The sequence below is a fragment of the Culex quinquefasciatus genome, chromosome 3 (assembly GCF_015732765.1).
Source record: "Culex quinquefasciatus strain JHB chromosome 3, VPISU_Cqui_1.0_pri_paternal, whole genome shotgun sequence".
Lineage (NCBI taxonomy): Eukaryota > Metazoa > Arthropoda > Insecta > Diptera > Culicidae > Culex > Culex quinquefasciatus.
The window spans coordinates 104,530,998-104,552,794 of record NC_051863.1 but is presented as its reverse complement, the minus strand read 5'-3'; the positions used below and the strand labels follow the sequence as shown (position 1 = coordinate 104,552,794).

Here is a 21,797-nt window from a genome sequence, read left to right as displayed (position 1 = left end):
TTTCTCGAGAAATATTCATTCGAAAAATCTGCAAAAATCATGGACGATCGATTTTCGACGCCCGATCGATTGACAATGACAGAATTGGTCTACCTGCAATATCCGAATTTTGGCGCTTAATTTACTGTAGAGAACGCGTGACGTCCGTGTGTGGTAAAAAGTGCTCAATTTTGTGGTAGGGGTTTCTCAGAGCCCACATTATGGATTTAAGCTCTCTTGGGCGCATTTGAAAGGGGATGTGCTGAACCTGAACCAGTTCCATACCAAATTTGAATTTATCCATTTTTATGGGGACTCGGAGTGTGTTTTCACCAAATCAGGCGGTTTTCAAATGAAAATTCGGTCGAAAATTGAAGTATTGAAATCATTTATTTGTCCAAAATTGCATTTTTCCAGCCCTACATCCTCCCAAATTTTCATCCATGTCGGTAATGTGGTTCTTGATTTACAGCTTGTGGACTAATTCACTGTGAGGGGGAAAAACCCCTAAAAAAGGTAAAAGCCAATTTTCACCAAATGCCAAAACTATTCCTTTGGCATTTTATCTATTTTTTTTTCTCCACATCATCATCTAGACCATACTCGATGTTCTGAAACAAATTTGACCTCATTCGGATTTACCGTTCAGATTTTAGAAAATTTCCATTTTTGCCTTTCTTACTAAAGAAAGGTATAGTGTTTGCTTTTGGCTCCGACGCCAAATCAAGCTTCGTTCCCAAATCATTTCTCGAGAAATATTCATTCGAAAAATCTGCAAAAAATCATGGACGATCGATTTTCGACGCCCGATCGATTGACAATGACAGAATTGGTCTACCTGCAATATCCGAATTTTGGCGCTTAATTTACTGTAGAGAACGCGTGACGTCCGTGTGTGGTAAAAAAGTGCTCAATTTTGTGGTAGCCCTGACTGAAAAGTCCGTCCGACGTCCGTCGTTTGTCGTACGTGCAATCGTACGACGTCGCACGACAATGTCGTGCGACATTCGCACGAATGTCATACGTTTTTGCACCAAAATGTCGTATTTGTCGTGCGATCTATCATCGAAATTGTTCGACATTGTCGTACGACATTCGACCGACGTCGCACGGTTTTGTTATTTAGGATGTCGTGCTATTGTCGTGTGCTGTCATTTCGGAATTTTTAGGTTATTTTCGAAATAAAATTCATTTTATTTGTTGTTTTGCTGACTTTTATTGATATCTATTAGTTTTCACTGGCCTGGCACTTTGTTTTCCAAATATTCACCATCACTGCAGTCACAATTTTCCAAATTTTGCTTGATGATGGCATCCGGTAGAATTCGTGTGCTACCCCGTGAGTAGTTCGTTCACCTCCATCGCTTTCACTCAGAGGTTGTACTCGGCCGCAAGTTTGTATTTTTTTCCAGGTCTTAGTATTGATAATGGCGATTTTGACATTCTCCAAAAATCAAACACCACCAACACTTTCATTGTCCTGTTTGGAGACTGTTTGATACAGATCTGAAATGAATTAAATAATAAAAAAATACTGTAACTAGGGGAACAGCATCTAATTCCAGCGTGCCTTTAATGTTGCCATATCAGCACTTTGACATTCAATTACAGCTCATAAAAAGCGTTTTCAACTGAAATCAAATAATAAATCGGCCAATAAGAAGTGAGCAAGCAAGTTTCTATCAAAAGTTTTGAAAATTAGTTGTTTGAATAGTTAAAATAAGTAAATTGGACGGAGTCAGGAGCGAGTGCTTATTTTGCTAAACATACGAGAATTTCTCCTATTTGATACCTGGCGAAAATATTCAAATTATTTAAAATTTCTAGAAGTTAAGAATTTTAAAAATTAAGAATTTCAAAACATAATTAATTCTTATTCTTAATTTAAGAATTGTAGCTAATAATTTTGTGTTTTTCAAATTTTCGATTCAATAATTTAATAATTTAATAATTTAATAATTTAATAATTTAATAATTTAATAATTTAATAATTTAATAATTTAATAATTTAATAATTTAATAATTTAATAATTTAATAATTTAATAATTTAATAATTTAATAATTTAATAATTTAATAATTTAATAATTTAATAATTTAATAATTTAATAATTTAATAATTTAATAATTTAATAATTTAATAATTTAATAATTTAATAAGTTAATAATTTAATAATTTAATAATTTAATAATTTAATAATTTAATAATTTAATAATTTAATAATTTAATAATTTAATAATTTAATAATTCAATAATTTAATAAATTAATAATTTAATAATTTAATAATTTAATAATTTAATAATTTAATAATTTAATAATTTAATAATTTAATAATTTAATAATTTAATAATTTAATAATTTAATAATTTAATAATTTAATAATTTAATAATTTAATAATTTAATAGTTTAATAATTTAATAATTTAATAATTAAATAATTAAATAATTAAATAATTAAATAATTTAATAATTTAATAATTTAATAATTTAATAATGTAATAATTTAATAATTTAATAATTTTATAATTTTATAATTTTATAATTTTATAATTTAATAATTTAATAATTTAATAATTTAATAATTTAATAATTTAATAATTTAATAATTTAATAATTTAATAATTTAATAATTTAATAATTTAATAATTTAATAATTTAATAATTTAATAATTTAATAATTTAATAATTTAATAATTTGAAAATTTAATAATTTAATAATTTAATAATTTAATAATTTAATCATTTAATAATTTAATAATTTAATAATTTAATAATTCAATAATTTGATAATTTAATAGTTTAATAATTAATTCGCAATTCGCAATTTTCAGTGTAAGAACGGGCCTTGACCGATCTTATGCACTAGGTTCCCGACGAACACGCACTGCCCTTACACCTACATCTCACCCTTGCTCTGAGTCAGTACGAGCAGCACGCTAGAACACGCTTTGAGTGTTCGTGCCAGGCATGCACACCTTCTTTCCGGTTACGCATTTTAACTCGGCCGGGGGTGGTACATTACGTAGGGTTTGATGTAAGTATAAGCGCCTAACCATTTAAAGTGTGCCTATCAACTTTCATTAAAGCAAAAACTGTTTTATTTTTAGTTTGAATTCAAAAACTAGTTGTTATTTTACTGTGTATTGTTTTCTGCTGAAATCATTCCTAGAGTTGAGTCGTGTTTATATGTTGCTATTTCTTTTGTCGCGGTGTTTTGTTACAATTTTTGGTCCTAAGCATTTTATACAAGTTTTTCAAAAGTACAATAGTAATATTTGTGTTAATTCTATAATCATTTCAAAATTTGAGTAAGGGCTCGAACCTCATTTGTTTGAAGAAAAGGGTGAAGATTGAAAACAATGGACAATGAAAGAAATATACTATTTGAAGAATCAATAGTAAAAGAAAGATAATAATTTATGAAGTAGATAAAGAAATTAACAATAGTTAATAAATAGAGTCAACAAACAAGCTTAGATTGTATAAGGGAAATTTATAGGGCAGATGAACAATTATTCAAATAGATAAATAAAGATAAACAAAATTGACATCGCTGCCAAATTAAGGGAAAACAGACAGTTTGTTACAGCAGCATCAATTAGTAAATATAGTAGAAAAGCGTTGAGAAATAAGAGAATCATGAAAGAAAAATCGAAAATCGAAAGCAAATGGACGATAATAAACATAAGGCGTGTTAGAGAATCAGTGAAACAAAATAAACAGAATATAGATGGTAGATAGAGAACCTGGAGCTTATTCGAGAACGGACATCTCAAATCAAAAGCACCAATCGAAGCACGAGAACCGTCACAAAGGATTTTGCTCGATAGGCACCATACGTTTGTCAGCTCCCGTGCCTCGACTGGCATCTCAGGCTCGAGATGTCCGTTCTCTAACAAGCTCCAGGCTCTCTAATGGTAGATAAAAACGAAAAGAAGAGAAACCCCGTTGTGCGATGTTTCAGGTACATCCACAGCAGTTGACTCAACATACTGCGAATCAAAACAATACCGTCTACAATCACAAATTACTTCCCTGTCCCACATTGTCGCGCCCCTTTCTTATAGCCGTCTCGAGTCTGACCCGCGGTGGTCAAAGGTTTACGAGCCGTTTCCACAGGCCACCAGCTAGGTCATCATGAAAACCAAGCCAACGTGGAGGTAAGAAAATAGGACACTTGCAAGGAACCAGAGCTATACTGTCTTGATCAAGAATGATCTAACAGGACTACGGACGTAGTCAGTGTCGCTCCTTCCGGGATGTTCCTCACCTGAGCGTCAACTGAAGAGGTATCATCAGCATCATTCGCACTTGGCCTGCAATAGTTTAATAATTAATTAATTAAATTATTTAATAATTTAATTATTTATTTATAATTTTATGATTTCATAAATTACACCGACCAACAAAGTTTCTGCGCAGGCTCAACTCAAGGGGACCCCAAAAACATGTTTACTTTGTATTTTTCAAAAATTTCAAAAATATTTGGAAAGAGCCGAATGGGTTCCAAAGTTTGTATGGAGAATTAGAGCTGTTCGCTACTCCCACAAACTTCATGTTTCAGAATTTTAGAGTTTTATAATTTTTACTTTATTATTGTACTTCTGAAATTCTAGTATTCAAGAATTTCAGAAGTAAATAATTTCAGAATTTTTGTGTTTGAGATTTAAAAAAAGTTTTGGCTCGTAGAATTGTAGAATTCAAAAATTATTTTTTTTATTATTTTATTGTGATTGCATTAGGTTTTGATCCCCCCCCCCTCCTGTCCTCCCCCACGCACATTTCCATCGTCCTCTTTTTTCCTCCCGGCACACCTCCACCGTTTAAAAAAACACGACTCACCCCAATCCGCTTTCGATCGCAGACCGGTTCCTTCCCGTCCCATCTTCCGGCATGATACGCCGGGTTAACGATGTTTCACGTTCTCTTCCAACGTCGCGAAGGCGTCCTGATTTCAAATCAGGAAATCTGGAACATAATGTTATGATTTAGCCGCTCGCCCACTCCGGCCGGAACTTTCCAGCAAAAAAAGGAACACAACTCACCAATCAACCAGCCAAAATCCTCACGAACCTTTACAACAATATTGTTTTTCTGATTTGATCAAGTCCGATCAAGATCAACTGAAGAGAACTGTCAAACTGTTTGCGTCGACGATAATCGACGTCGAATTGAAGGTAAATCGATGGAAAAAACAATGTCGAGCATGTCGAGTGTTTGTCGCACGTTTGTCGTCCTTTCGACCAATCGATATCGAAACGGTAAAATCAAAACCGTGCGACAACTCGTACGACGTGCGACATTTTTCAAACAGGGAGGGGGTTTCTCAGAGCCCACATTATGGATTTAAGCTCTCTTGGGCGCATTTGAAAGGGGATGTGCTGAACCTGAACCAGTTCCATACCAAATTTGAATTTATCCATTTTTTATGGGGACTCGGAGTGTGTTTTCACCAAATCAGGCGGTTTTCAAATGAAAATTCGGTCGAAAATTGAAGTATTGAAATCATTTATTTGTCCAAAAAATTGCATTTTTCCAGCCCTACATCCTCCCAAATTTTCATCCATGTCGGTAATGTGGTTCTTGATTTACAGCTTGTGGACTAATTCACTGTGAGGGGGAAAAACCCCTAAAAAAGGTAAAAGCCAATTTTCACCAAATGCCAAAACTATTCCTTTGGCATTTTATCTATTTTTTTTTCTCCACATCATCATCTAGACCATACTCGATGTTCTGAAACAAATTTGACCTCATTTGGATTTACCGTTCAGATTTTAGAAAATTTCCATTTTTGCCTTTCTTACTAAAGAAAGGTATAGTGTTTGCTTTTGGCTCCGACGCCAAATCAAGCTTCGTTCCCAAATCATTTCTCGAGAAATATTCATTCGAAAAATCTGCAAAAATCATGGACGATCGATTTTCGACGCCCGATCGATTGACAATGACAGAATTGGTCTACCTGCAATATCCGAATTTTGGCGCTTAATTTACTGTAGAGAACGCGTGACGTCCGTGTGTGGTAAAAAGTGCTCAATTTTGTGGTAGGGGTTTCTCAGAGCCCACATTATGGATTTAAGCTCTCTTGGGCGCATTTGAAAGGGGATGTGCTGAACCTGAACCAGTTCCATACCAAATTTGAATTTATCCATTTTTATGGGGACTCGGTGTGTTTTCACCAAATCAGGCGGTTTTCAAATGAAAATTCGGTCGAAAATTGAAGTATTGAAATCATTTATTTGTCCAAAAAATTGCATTTTTCCAGCCCTACATCCTCCCAAATTTTCATCCATGTCGGTAATGTGGTTCTTGATTTACAGCTTGTGGACTAATTCACTGTGAGGGGGAAAAACCCCTAAAAAAGGTAAAAGCCAATTTTCACCAAATGCCAAAACTATTCCTTTGGCATTTTATCTATTTTTTTCTCCACATCATCATCTAGACCATACTCGATGTTCTGAAACAAATTTGACCTCATTCGGATTTACCGTTCAGATTTTAGAAAATTTCCATTTTGCCTTTCTTACTAAAGAAAGGTATAGTGTTTGCTTTTGGCTCCGACGCCAAATCAAGCTTCGTTCCCAAATCATTTCTCGAGAAATATTCATTCGAAAAATCTGCAAAAATCATGGACGATCGATTTTCGACGCCCGATCGATTGACAATGACAGAATTGGTCTACCTGCAATATCCGAATTTTGGCGCTTAATTTACTGTAGAGAACGCGTGACGTCCGTGTGTGGTAAAAAGTGCTCAATTTTGTGGTAGGGGTTTCTCAGAGCCCACATTATGGATTTAAGCTCTCTTGGGCGCATTTGAAAGGGGATGTGCTGAACCTGAACCAGTTCCATACCAAATTTGAATTTATCCATTTTTATGGGGACTCGGAGTGTGTTTTCACCAAATCAGGCGGTTTTCAAATGAAAATTCGGTCGAAAATTGAAGTATTGAAATCATTTATTTGTCCAAAAAATTGCATTTTTCCAGCCCTACATCCTCCCAAATTTTCATCCATGTCGGTAATGTGGTTCTTGATTTACAGCTTGTGGACTAATTCACTGTGAGGGGGAAAAACCCCTAAAAAAGGTAAAAGCCAATTTTCACCAAATGCCAAAACTATTCCTTTGGCATTTTATCTATTTTTTCTCCACATCATCATCTAGACCATACTCGATGTTCTGAAACAAATTTGACCTCATTTGGATTTACCGTTCAGATTTTAGAAAATTTCCATTTTTGCCTTTCTTACTAAAGAAAGGTATAGTGTTTGCTTTTGGCTCCGACGCCAAATCAAGCTTCGTTCCCAAATCATTTCTCGAGAAATATTCATTCGAAAAATCTGCAAAAATCATGGACGATCGATTTTCGACGCCCGATCGATTGACAATGACAGAATTGGTCTACCTGCAATATCCGAATTTTGGCGCTTAATTTACTGTAGAGAACGCGTGACGTCCGTGTGTGGTAAAAAGTGCTCAATTTTGTAGGGGGTTTCTCAGAGCCCACATTATGGATTTAAGCTCTCTTGGGCGCATTTGAAAGGGGATGTGCTGAACCTGAACCAGTTCCATACCAAATTTGAATTTAACCATTTTTTATGGGGACTCGGAGTGTGTTTTCACCAAATCAGGCGGTTTTCAAATGAAAATTCGGTCGAAAATTGAAGTATTGAAATCATTTATTTGTCCAAAAAATTGCATTTTTCCAGCTCTACATCCTCCCAAATTTTCATCCATGTCGGTAATGTGGTTCTTGATTTACTACTTGTGGACTAATTCACTGTGAGGGGGAAAACCCCCTAAAAAAGGTAAAAGCCAATTTTCACCAAATGCCAAAACTATTCCTTTGGCATTTTATCTAATTTTTTTTCTCCACATCATCATCTAGACCATACTCGATGTTCTGAAACAAATTTGACCTCATTCGGATTTACCGTTCAGATTTTAGAAAATTTCCATTTTTGCCTTTCTTACTAAAGAAAGGTATAGTGTTTGCTTTTGGCTCCGACGCCAAATCAAGCTTCGTTCCCAAATCATTTCTCGAGAAATATTCATTCGAAAAGTCTGCAAAAAATCATGGACGATCGATTTTCGACGCCCAATCGATTGACAATGACAGAATTGGTCTACCTGCAATATCCGAATTTTGGCGCTTAATTTACTGTAGAGAACGCGTGACGTCCGTGTGTGGTAAAAAAGTGCTCAATTTTGTGGTAGGGGTTTCTCAGAGCCCACATTATGGATTTAAGCTCTCTTGGGCGCATTTGAAAGGGGATGTGCTGAACCTGAACCAGTTCCATACCAAATTTGAATTTAACCATTTTTTATGGGGACTCGGAGTGTGTTTTCACCAAATCAGGCGGTTTTCAAATGAAAATTCGGTCGAAAATTGAAGTATTGAAATCATTTATTTGTCCAAAAAATTGCATTTTTCCAGCCCTACATCCTCCCAAATTTTCATCCATGTCGGTAATGTGGTTCTTGATTTACAGCTTGTGGACTAATTCACTGTGAGGGGGAAAACCCTAAAAAAGGTAAAAGCCAATTTTCACCAAATGCCAAAACTATTCCTTTGGCATTTTATCTATTTTTTTTTTTCTCCACATCATCATCTAGACCATACTCGATGTTCTGAAACAAATTTGACCTCATTTGGATTTACCGTTCAGATTTTAGAAAATTTCCATTTTTGCCTTTCTCACTAAAGAAAGGTATAGTGTTTACTTTTGGCTCCGACGCCAAATCAAGCTTCGTTCCCAAATCATTTCTCGAGAAATATTCATTCGAAAAATCTGCAAAAAATCATGGACGATCGATTGACAATGACAGAATTGGTCTACCTGCAATATCCGAATTTTGGCGCTTAATTTACTGTAGAGAACGCGTGACGTCCGTGTGTGGTAAAAAAGTGCTCAATTTTGTGGTAGGGGGTTTCTCAGAGCCCACATTATGGATTTAAGCTCTCTTGGGCGCATTTGAAAGGGGATGTGCTGAACCTGAACCAGTTCCATACCAAATTTGAATTTATCCATTTTTTATGGGGACTCGGAGTGTGTTTTCACCAAATCAGGCGGTTTTCAAATGAAAATTCGGTCGAAAATTGAAGTATTGAAATCATTTATTTGTCCAAAAAATTGCATTTTTCCAGCCCTACATCCTCCCAAATTTTCATCCATGTCGGTAATGTGGTTCTTGATTTACAGCTTGTGGACTAATTCACTGTGAGGGGGAAAAACCCCTAAAAAAGGTAAAAGCCAATTTTCACCAAATGCCAAAACTATTCCTTTGGCTTTTTATCTAATTTTTTTTCTCCACATCATCATCTAGACCATACTCGATGTTCTGAAACAAATTTGACCTCATTCGGATTTACCGTTCAGATTTTAGAAAATTTCCATTTTTGCCTTTCTTACTAAAGAAAGGTATAGTGTTTGCTTTTGGCTCCGACGCCAAATCAAGCTTCGTTCCCAAATCATTTCTCGAGAAATATTCATTCGAAAAATCTGCAAAAATCATGGACGATCGATTTTCGACGCCCGATCGATTGACAATGACAGAATTGGTCTACCTGCAATATCCGAATTTTGGCGCTTAATTTACTGTAGAGAACGCGTGACGTCCGTGTGTGGTAAAAAGTGCTCAATTTTGTGGTAGGGGTTTCTCAGAGCCCACATTATGGATTTAAGCTCTCTTGGGCGCATTTGAAAGGGGATGTGCTGAACCTGAACCAGTTCCATACCAAATTTGAATTTATCCATTTTTTATGGGGACTCGGAGTGTGTTTTCACCAAATCAGGCGGTTTTCAAATGAAAATTCGGTCGAAAATTGAAGTATTGAAATCATTTATTTGTCCAAAAAATTGCATTTTTCCAGCCCTACATCCTCCCAAATTTTCATCCATGTCGGTAATGTGGTTCTTGATTTACAGCTTGTGGACTAATTCACTGTGAGGGGAAAACCCTAAAAAGGTAAAAGCCAATTTTCACCAAATGCCAAAACTATTCCTTTGGCATTTTATCTATTTTTTCTCCACATCATCATCTAGACCATACTCGATGTTCTGAAACAAATTTGACCTCATTTGGATTTACCGTTCAGATTTTAGAAAATTTCCATTTTTGCCTTTCTTACTAAAGAAAGGTATAGTGTTTGCTTTTGGCTCCGACGCCAAATCAAGCTTCGTTCCCAAATCATTTCTCGAGAAATATTCATTCGAAAAATCTGCAAAAAATCATGGACGATCGATTTTCGACGCCCGATCGATTGACAATGACAGAATTGGTCTACCTGCAATATCCGAATTTTGGCGCTTAATTTACTGTAGAGAACGCGTGACGTCCGTGTGTGGTAAAAAAGTGCTCAATTTTGTGGTAGGGGGTTTCTCAGAGCCCACATTATGGATTTAAGCTCTCTTGGGCGCATTTGAAAGGGGATGTGCTGAACCTGAACCAGTTCCATACCAAATTTGAATTTAACCATTTTTTATGGGGACTCGGAGTGTGTTTTCACCAAATCAGGCGGTTTTCAAATGAAAATTCGGTCGAAAATTGAAGTATTGAAATCATTTATTTGTCCAAAAAATTGCATTTTTCCAGCTCTACATCCTCCCAAATTTTCATCCATGTCGGTAATGTGGTTCTTGATTTACTGCTTGTGGACTAATTCACTGTGAGGGGGAAAACCCCCTAAAAAAGGTAAAAGCCAATTTTCACCAAATGCCAAAACTATTCCTTTGGCATTTTATCTAATTTTTTCTCCACATCATCATCTAGACCATACTCGATGTTCTGAAACAAATTTGACCTCATTCGGATTTACCGTTCAGATTTTAGAAAATTTCCATTTTTGCCTTTCTTACTAAAGAAAGGTATAGTGTTTGCTTTTGGCTCCGACGCCAAATCAAGCTTCGTTCCCAAATCATTTCTCGAGAAATATTCATTCGAAAAATCTGCAAAAAATCATGGACGATCGATTTTCGTCGCCTCGTCGACAAGTTGTCAAGTTGAGCTTCACATGCAGACGCGAGCAATGCTGGCGCGTGATGCTGGCGCGTATAGAGTTTTGATACTAGATTACCCCCTTTTAGTGCAAGTTGCTTTATCGATTGCTCGTTCATCACACATCGCCTATCATTATTTTCTATGCTAAGCTTCAGTGAACGCAAACTAGACGCAAGCAGCTATCCGTTCTGAAGCCTCATGCTCATTCTTTTGCCTTTCTTTTTTGTTTTGCTCATTCTCTGATCGAACTCTAAGCGAACGAATTTCTGGGAAGCGTCCAAGCTTCCCATGTGCCAGTGACAACGCACATCGCGGGTTTGATTTTCTTGCTTCGGTACTAGCCTTTTTGTGTATTAGTATTTTTGTTCATCGTACCAGCGCACCAAGGTGGTTTATTCGGTACGTTTGCGTTTGTCGTAGTGAAGTCCCTCCGAGCGCTCAGTCGTTGTATGCTTCCCAATCCCAAAAACGCCTAAATGCATACTACATAATTTTCTGGCTTGCCTATTGAAAGCTCACAATTTTGCCTAACGCCTAAATGACAGTTTAGTGAATTACAGTAGGCGTTTCAAAGCTTTCAAGAACATTTATGCGGCTTTACCGTTACATCGTTGTTTACAACACGGCAAATTCTCGGGTGTTGAAACACTTTCTGCCAGTCATTTTGTAACCACTTTAACGCATTGGAGCAAGACGGAATTATTTTGTTTTCTCGTTAATTTTTAATATTTTGAAAAGTGTTTTTTGCAGAGAATACGAACAATTTAGCGATATGCAGAAAACATTACGAACATCGCAAATTGTGAGCTAATTCTCTGTCTCAAAAACAATGTGTTCTGATTTAAAAAATCGAAAATGCTTGTGTGCGAGCACAGCTTACAACCGGCCATGGCAAATGGGGCAAAAACCAGCGCTTTTCAGTTATATGAAAAAATATGGTTGAGTTTCGAATTGTATTATGAATGGACCATTCTTTATTTTGCTATTTCCTTGAAAAAAAAATCAACTGCCGTTAACTTCCTTTTGTAAGAAAGGCTCTATCTCACCCCAGGTGGGATTAAATCGGGTTTTTTTCATTTATTTTTGTTCGCGCGTTCGTTGGCCGATGAATTTTATGTTTGTTCTCTTTATATAGTTTTCGATAGAAACGATCCGATTTTTGTTTTTTGAGACAAGCAAGTCGTATTGCTGGATTAAGTCCTTTCCATATCATCGAGGATCGGAAGGCACGTCGACGGATATGTTTTAAGGCTTATGATATAAAATAATTTTAATGAATGAAGCCCTTCCTACATCACCGTTGATCGGAAGGCACGCCGACGGAGAATTTCTGGAGAATCGCGGTCGAATCAATACTATATTTAAATCCCTAGATAGGTATCTTTCCGCAGCCGGCTGCCTAAGATTTTTAAAATTTCAACCGATAAACAAATTGCTCATGGTCGCATCACCTACCACAGTGAATCCTGACCTCATACCCATCTTACTAACCCCTCAAAACTCATGTGATACTTTGTCGGAGACGCAGTCGATTTGGCGGTCCCATCACTCAAGTATCGGCTAACATTCCCATCCACTTCCCCGTGTCTTACCACTGGTCGTGGCCGGCGTCGGTATTGATCAGCACGATAAGGACCTTTGAAAATTGCGAAGGGGTGATGATTGGTTCCTACTTTTCATCTGTGGTCCACGGAGCAATGTTTGGGGGTCCTGGTCAGTAACGAAGTAGCAGCTACGGGTAGACACCAATGCTATGCTATGCTATGCTATGCTTAATTTAACTTAATTTAACTTAATTTAACTTAATTTAACCCAATTTAACTTAATTTAACTTAATTCGTTTTCGTTTTCGTTTTACGGAGCAAGGTGGGGGACGCGGCCTCAAGTCAGTCCAAGTCCGGTTTCTTGTGGAAAATAGGGTAGTGGCCGAACTAGTATTGCATACCAAATGAACACCACCGGAAGATATAGAGGATCAGGAGGGGAAGGTGAAAGAAAATTAGTGTAGGTGTGAGTAGTAAGAACTTGGATGACTTAAGCAGTTACGTTAATCTAAGTTTAACACTGAATAAAGGAAATCTGAAATTATGATTCAAAGTAAAAAGGCCCGGAAGAAATTGAATTATTAGTTAATTAAATAAGAAAATGTAAATAATCGGAGATTTATACAAAAGACACCTATGATGTATTTCAAATTTAAAGGAAATGGAATATAAATCTTGATGCATTTTTTTCTGGGCCCCGTCCTGTCGCGTCTGTCAGTAGTCTTATCGTACATTACAACTAGAAGCAGATGTGCAAATGAAATAGTACACTTCGAAATAGTACACTTCGACCAAACCAAACATTTATCAACAACCTAAACTAAACTTTCTGAAAGAAACTTGAATCTCAAACTCCCACATTCCAAACATTCCTTTACCTTGTTTTTAACCCAATAAACATAACTGAACAGTTCATACTTTACAAGTTGAACACTCGTTGTTAAGACGACTATTTCCGTAGTAACAGTTCAATAGGGCGAATCTGCATTTGTAAACAAGCAGTCTATCCCCCTCTTACTTGACGTGAACTGTCACTTGAGCGAAAGGGATAGACTGTCTGTCCACAAATGCAGACGCGCTCCATTGAACCACAGACAACAGACGTTTGGGCTCGATTCTTCCCTTGTGTAAATCATTGCTACAGATTTTTTAGTTGTGGCAATCCGTTTGTGGCGCTGTAGTCGCTTTTCCCTGACACATTGCCCGCTGTCAAAATATCGCTTTCCGCCTACTGTCATTTTTCATTTTGTTGGTTTTCAACGTTTGTAATCGTTTGTTCTGGATGAAAAGTTGATTTCAGCCGATTTCAGTAAAATCACTCGCTAGAAATCCGGTGGGGGAATCTGACGCGCCGGGGAGAGGCCTTTGGTATGGCGACGAGGGTTCGCTGGAAGTGGCGGCACTTGAAGGTGGGGTGGGTTTCGAGGGCGTTGAAGAGGTTGATGTCTTGGAGGTGAGCGTTGAAATGATCGTGGTAGCTGGTTTGTCGGTTCCAGAGATAATCTTCGGAATGCGGTCGTTTGGGGCCAAAGCGTTTACGGGGTTGGCCGTGATAGTAGCTCTTGTTCCGGATTGTTTCGTTTCTGGTTCCGGATCTTTTATCCTCCAAGAAACGCTTGCTCATCCCTCCCGATTTCCACCGGGTCTCCTACTCCTTTTCGCTCACCTCTATTGGTTTTGTTTATCAACACAACCAGCAAGAATTTGACAGCCTCAAGCGCGGCCTTGGTTGCTGTGTTTAAAAAAGCATCAGACTAGACTATTTTTTTAATATCGATAATTAAATGAAAAAAAACATCCACGTGCTTGTAAGTCGTGTTAATTAATAATTAAAGTAGATTTACTATAGCATTTAAACATAATCTTCAACTTTTTATTATTTTTTTTCGAAAAATTGAAATAATATATTTTTTTATATTTCTGGGTGATGCATTTTCAAACACACCTTCTCAGAAAACCATCATGGCTGCTTTAGAGAGTGGCAATAGGCTAACAGATGGCGCTAGTAGATTAGCAGGATGCGGCAGCCATGTTTTTACACACGATTTTCAAATTATTTTGTTCTAGCCGCTACGTCTGTTGTCTGTGATTGAACTGTTATTACGGATTTCGTGCCTTCCATTTCATTAGGGCACAGAAGCTCTGCAAACAAGAGTGTATCCCTATCATACATTATGTAAACTGTCATTTGAGTGAGAGAGATGCATCCCTGTTCACAAAAACCATGTGTCCCTTTGAAATGTTAGGCTCCATTTGAGCATGAGCATGAGCATGAGCATGAGCATGGTTGACTGCCAATGAGCTGCTACTCCGTTATTGACAGATCAGCTGAAGTTAAACAATGAATCAAAAATGATCAGTGGGAGCCAACCATCCGTTCACTGTTTAACCCCTGAAGACCCCGACTTTATTAGTCAATACCGGCGCCCTCCCAAGAAGCCTGCAGTTCAACAAAAGGGAGGAATGTTAGTCCGATAGTTGAAGTTGCAGACTCATCAAGCACATAGTTTTTCGCTATATACTTGTTGATACCGCTTGAGACCGTTGAATCCACAGCATCTCCTTCAAGCATCACGTGATTATTTTTTTTGGGTTAGTAGGATAAGGTATTGGCTTTTCGATGCCTCCCGAGCTACGATGCTATGGGGAGGACTTTCATAACAAACCCGTCGGCGAGCCTTCTGAGCAACGATGCTATGGGAAGGTCTTTCTAATTAGCACACCAAAACACTCGCGCACAGGTATTTCAATACTGAATAAATGTAATTTTTCATCGCGATTACCCAGACGACATTGATGATATAGGAAGGACTTTTTTACAGTCATTTACAGTAACACTTAAACTTATTTTAATGCAACATTTCACACGACGTCGTGCCTTCCGATCAACGATGATGTAGGAAGGACTTGAGCAAGCCAATCAGGATGAAACACGAAATAAAATTCTTTTCTTTTCACACACAATGCCACATAATGCCACATAATTGACCGTGCGTCACCACCCGACAAATTGAACTGATTTTCTTCTGCTTGTGGGCAAGCCAACCAGGATGAAACACGAAATAAAATTCTTTTCTTTTCACACACAATGCCACATAATTGACCGCGCGTCACCACCCAACTAATTGAACTGATTTTCTTCTGCTTGTGGGTAAGCCAACCAGGATGAAACACGAAATAAAATTCTTTTCTTTTCACACACAATGCCACATAATTGACCGCGCGTCACCACCCAACTAATTGAACTGATTTTCTTCTGCTTGTGGGTAAGCCAACCAGGATGAAACACGAAATAAAATTCTTTTCTTTTCACACACAATGCCACATAATTGACCGCGCGTCACCACCCAACTAATTGAACTGATTTTCTTCTGCTTGTGGGTAAGCCAACCAGGATGAAACACGAAATAAAATTCTTTTCTTTTCACACACAATGCCACATAATTGACCGCGCGTCACCACCCAACTAATTGAACTGATTTTCTTCTGCTTGTGGGTAAGCCAACCAGGATGAAACACGAAATAAAATTCTTTTCTTTTCACACACAATGCCACATAATTGACCGCGCGTCACCACCCAACTAATTGAACTGATTTTCTTCTGCTTGTGGGTAAGCCAACCAGGATGAAACACGAAATAAAATTCTTTTCTTTTCACACACAATGCCACATAATTGACCGCGCGTCACCACCCAACAAATTGAACTGATTTTCTTCTGCTTGTGGGTAAGCCAACCAGGATGAAACACGAAATAAAATTCTTTTCTTTTCACACACAATGCCACATAATTGACCGCGCGTCACACCCCAACTAATTGAACTGATTTTCTTCTGCCTGTGGGCAAGCCAACCAGGATGAAACACGAAATAAAATTCTTTTCTTTTCACACACAATGCCACATAATTGACCGCGCGTCACCACCCAACTAATTGAACTGATTTTCTTCTGCTTGTGGGTAAGCCAACCAGGATGAAACACGAAATAAAATTCTTTTCTTTTCACACACAATGCCACATAATTGACCGCGCGTCACCACCCAACTAATTGAACTGATTTTCTTCTGCCTGTGGGCAAGCCAACCAGGATGAAACACGAAATAAAATTCTTTTCTTTTCACACACAATGCCACATAATTGACCGCGCGTCACCACCCAACTAATTGAACTGATTTTCTTCTGCCTGTGGGCAAGCCAACCAGGATGAAACACGAAATAAAATTCTTTTCTTTTCACACACAATGCCACATAATTGACCGCGCGTCACCACCCAACTAATTGAACTGATTTTCTTCTGCTTGTGGGTAAGCCAACCAGGATGAAACACGAAATAAAATTCTTTTCTTTTCACACATAATGCCACATAATTGACCGCGCGTCACCACCCAACTAATTGAACTGATTTTCTTCTGCTTGTGGGTAAGCCAACCAGGATGAAACACGAAATAAAATTCTTTTCTTTTCACACACAATGCCACATAATTGACCGCACGTCACCACCCAACTAATTGAACTGATTTTCTTCTGCTTGTGGGTAAGCCAACCAGGATGAAACACGAAATAAAATTCTTTTCTTTTCTGAAATGTTAGGCTCCATTTGATCGTCAAAACTCCAGTAGATCCTCGATTCGCAACAATGGTCGATACAACCATAATCCGAAAACCGTTAGTTCAACAGATTAACGAATTTTGTCCGATATCATTTCATTACTGATTGATCGAGACTCTATGGATTTTTTTGACTATTCCGAATGGTTAGCATACCACATAAATTGAAATCAGAGATTCTGAAAGCATTACTTAACTCGCTTACACACAGATGGAGTCTGGAACTATTAAACAACCTAAAGTTACAAAAAATACTAACTATTCTGAGTGCCTTGCAACAAAACTAATTTATCAAAATACCAAATCCTAACCTTACACCCACTTTGAAAAAACGAAAAATCACAATGCCTAGAAGAGGCCTCTCTTACTGTTTTGTGTAAGCGTTGCTGTGCTTTATGAATTTCTACCTAAGCTAACGACGTATCAAAAAGATTAAAACCTGTTCAAAGCAGATTTTACAAACAAGAATATTGAGATGCAAATGAAAAAAATCAATATCTTGCAATTTTACATAGTACAATAGTTGTGATTTCTATCAACACAAGTATATAAATATAAAATAAATGTGTGATATATATCAACATCGGAAACCATCTTTGCAAATAGCCCTGAAACGACGGCAACGTGTGGCTCCATCTCCAGGGAATTTAACTTAATTTAACTTAATTTAACTTAATTTAACTTAATTTAACTTAATTTAACTTAATTTAACTTAATTTAACTGAGAAGTGCGGTGCTTCGGTGGACGCGCAGTCCTGTTTTTCGTGATAATTTTCGTCTCTTTTGTGTCGCTCTTTGTGTGCATGGGGTGATTGGGCATAATAATTGAATAATGCCATCAGAAGTGCGGTGCTTCGGTGGACGCGCAGTCCTGTTTTTTCGTGAATATTTTCGTCTCTTTTGTGTCGCTCTTTGTGTGCATGGGGTGATTGGTTTTATGTGATTAGGTTTTATTTTTTATGTTTTTTTTCTTTCTCTTCATTTCCTCAGTTTGATTTGCGATGCCTTTCCGTCGGGTCGTGTTTTTTTTCGCGTTCGTCGTCGGTGTGTTTTTCGTTTTTTTTTCTCGCGTGCGTGTATGTGTGTAAAGGTGCGGCTGGCTCTGGTTGTCATCGATGACAATTGAGTCAGTCTGATTTGCGATGCCTTTCGGTCGGGTCGCAGGGTTTTTTCGCATTCGTCGTCGGTGTGCAATAACAACAAAACCTTATCATACCATTTCAGCTCGATAAACATCGTAAATCGTCGTTCGCTTCGTTAATCAGTACCCCACTAAACATGAATCATGTAAAACTCGTAAAAACATCTCAATTAAAAAGTCAGACTGTTAAATCCTTCATCATTTAATTACAAATAATTTTGGTTCTATCTTTCCACAGCCGGCTGTCTAAGATAAATCCATTTCAATTAAAAGTTAACAGCCGATAATCGAGAAATGACTCATCCGCAGCATCCGATTGCTTGCCTTGAGATTAAAACATAATACCTTTCAACAAACACTATGATTTTGGGTCGCATCATCATTTTCTATGATGAATCCTGACCAAACACCCTATCCTACTAACCAATTTTCAGGTTCCTGGCGCTTGTGGGGTGTAAGCACAGAGTAAATCAGCTGCCCTAGTAGCCACCTGCGCTAACTAACATTCCCGTCCCTTAAAATCGAGATCTACAAACTGACATGGCGGGCGCCGTTGGTGGCCAATGACTGTTACCTATTCGCAACTGATCTTGTTCTGGAAGTCATGGTGTTTTATCTTTTCAGCGCATTCATACATGCTGTTGATAAGGGAAACACCACTAGATCGTCGAAGCATATAATCAGTAGTGCTGAAAGGATATTACGGTTCTGTTCAGCAACGGAGGGGCAACCATGGGTGATCTCTCATGCTCATGCTCATTTCAATTGGGCTTACAAATATCATGATATCAGATATCATCGGTTTTAAAAAAAAATTGATGTTTAGAGCACTTTTGAAAAAAACAGCTTCAGTAAATGATTTCAATGTCAATGTTGCACTTTTTTTTATATTGCCCTCTGGTGATAAAGTAGTGAAAATAACAAGCAAACTGTCAAACTGCAAATAATTAGACGATCTCGTAATTCATTTCTGGAGTTTTTTTTTTTGAAAAGGTCCAAAAAACCAAATTTCCAGTTTTTGCTATTTGGGTGTTTTTGAAACCGCCTTGAGTCAGGGGTACTAAGAAACACCCAAAATGCAAAAACTGAAACTTTGGTTTATTGGACCTTTTCAAAAAAAAAAAACTCAAGATTTGCAGTAGTCCTTACAACAGATGGCAACATCATTGTCATCATTGAATGACACTGGAGTCTGGTTTGGGAGTACTTTTAGGCGTTGAGCGCGTTGAGCAGACTACCATTTCAAAACTGAACCATGACTTAAACTGCTTCTTTTTACAGAGTCAACATAATCGGGGAGCATGTTGATTATTGCGGCTTCCCGGTGCTACCGATGGCCATCGAACAGACCATTCTGCTCGCGGTAGCTCCCTCCGAGGACAATTTGCTTCATTTGAAGAACATCAATCCCAAGTACAAACCTTTTAAATGCAACATCAATACTTTTACGTAAGTCTCTGTTTAGATGAGGGTTAATTGTGTTTGAATTTGAATGTGCTTTTGTATTCCAGTATTGACCTTCCAGAGGCTAGCGGACCAGAGTGGTACAAATATTTCCTGTGTGGCGTCAAGGGCATACTCGAGCACATTGCGCCAAAAAATCCCAAAGGAATGGCGGTCGTTCTTTCGGGAAACATTCCACCGGCATCCGGTTTATCCAGCTCGAGTGCCGTCGTTAGCGCTTCCGTGCTTTGCTGCGCATTCTTGCAAAACGTGACGAGCGATTTTTAGTTGAATTGAAAGGGGACCCAATCATAGTTTCTGTCCAACTTGCAGGCCCCGCTGGTGAAGCAAACTCTGGCAACGGTTTCTGCCGATTGCGAGCGGTACATCGGAACCCAAGGCGGAGGAATGGACCAAGCCATTGCCTTTCTGGCCAAGCAAGGGACGGCACAGTTTATCGAGTGGAACCCACTGAAGGCGACTCCGGTGCATTTACCAAAAAACGCTGTCTTTGTGATCGCCAACAGCTTGAGCGAGGCTAACAAGGCGGCTACCTCAGATTTCAATCAGCGCGTGGTGGAGTGCAGATTGGCTTGCAGGTTTTTGGCAAAGAAAATGCAACTCAACTGGCGAGACATCTGGCGCTTTGCCGATCTCCAGAAAGCACTGAACTACTCGCTCGAAGAGATGGAGACACTGACCAATACCTATTTGACGCAGCTGGTCTATACCAGACAGGAACTGCTCGAGGTGTTCGAGATGGAGCGGGATGACTTTGTCGAAAATTTACTCACGGCCAACACACGCCAGTCGGAAGTTTTCAAACTTCGCCAAAGGGCACTTCACGTGTTCCAAGGTAATGTGATTTTTTTGTCCCTAACCCAGTAAACATAATTTTTCCAGAGTCGATCCGCGTCAAAACGTTTGTGGAGGTCGCCCAACGCCCAACCGATAGAACCATTCACCTGATGAAAAACTCATGCGTCAATCCCACGAAAGTCTCCGATCGCTGTACGAGTGTTCGCATCCTAACCTGGACCGACTTGTGGAGCTTTCGGACAAGCTTGGCGTCGGAGCTCGCCTTACTGGTGCCGGGTAAAATCCTTTAGCAAAGCGTTCTCGTTTATTCTACAGTGATGATTGTCATTGTTCTTTCAGATGGGGCGGGTGCATCGTAGCACTTTGCGACGGAGTCGACCAAAGTCTTCAGTACATTGACTACTTGAAGGAGGCGTACTACGCGGACCTGACCCAAGCTCAAGGCCGAAACCTGGACGAGGTGGTGTTTGCCACCAGTCCGCAGAGAGGCGCGGAAATCTACCTGGAAAAGCCGGGTGTAATTGGGTAGAGCGACGCGAGTGAAGCCTGCTTGCAGAGAGTTACCAATAAAGTGCGTAGATTTGTAGAAGTTAGCTGGAATGTGGTTCGTTCATTGTTATCACATCCATAGGGGGATGGCGTCGCTATTTTTAGATAACATTTTCCACTTTTTCTCATCGAAACCGACTACTTTATCGACTTCATTTTGCTGGGCGTGATAGGACGCCGTCTATTTTTAGACGATGACTCAGCACTTTTCCACTCTTGCGCTTAAAAAAACCAGATGGCAGCACGATGTAACGCCACGTCCCTATGATGGGCAACTTTTCATCATCTCGACGTTTCCTGCACACAGAATCAGAACAGCCGTGGTGGGTTTTCAAATACTTGGCTTGCCGTAGAGTTGCGCCAGCACGTGGTTCATCTACTCTTCCCCGCACTGTTCTCGGGCATATTTCGATCTCGTAGACGACCGTTCTCATCAGCGTTCCGTATACGATGCCCTTTGTACATCAGGAAAGCTTGCCAGACCTTAGGGTCTTGAGGAGTTCAGCGCCTTGGAATTTCTCTGCCGCATTTGATATCGTTCCGAGGTACACAAACTCCTTCACAACCCCAAACTCGTCTCCGTTGATCCTACTGCCACCAGATACTTCGTCTTCATCCTTAGCCCAACCCTCTCCGCTTCCTGCTTTAAGTCATGGTACTTTTCAGATACCACCTGGAACGTTCTGTCGACAATGTCCATGTCATCTCTGATAATCCTG

General features: G+C 38.6%; 1 protein-coding gene and 1 long non-coding RNA gene across 2 annotated transcripts in view; one reads left to right on the top strand and one right to left on the bottom strand.

Annotated features, from left to right (window-relative positions):
* LOC6030935 (N-acetylgalactosamine kinase) overlaps positions 1-21,122 on the top strand; it is a 28,847-nt gene extending 7,725 nt beyond the window's left edge. Inside the window, 6 exon segments of the mRNA XM_001841746.2 lie at positions 19,549-19,716; positions 19,779-19,980; positions 20,044-20,566; positions 20,614-20,682; positions 20,685-20,805; positions 20,869-21,122. Coding sequence (XP_001841798.2) covers positions 19,549-19,716; positions 19,779-19,980; positions 20,044-20,566; positions 20,614-20,682; positions 20,685-20,805; positions 20,869-21,058 — 1,273 coding nt within the window. The 3' untranslated portion in view covers positions 21,059-21,122.
* LOC119769654 lies at positions 1,381-4,996 on the bottom strand. Its single transcript, XR_005278467.1, has 2 exons — positions 4,823-4,996; positions 1,381-1,485 (listed from the first exon to the last, which is right to left on the bottom strand). It is a non-coding gene; the product is annotated as an uncharacterized LOC119769654 (long non-coding RNA).
* Positions 21,123-21,797: the final 675 nt, after the last annotated feature.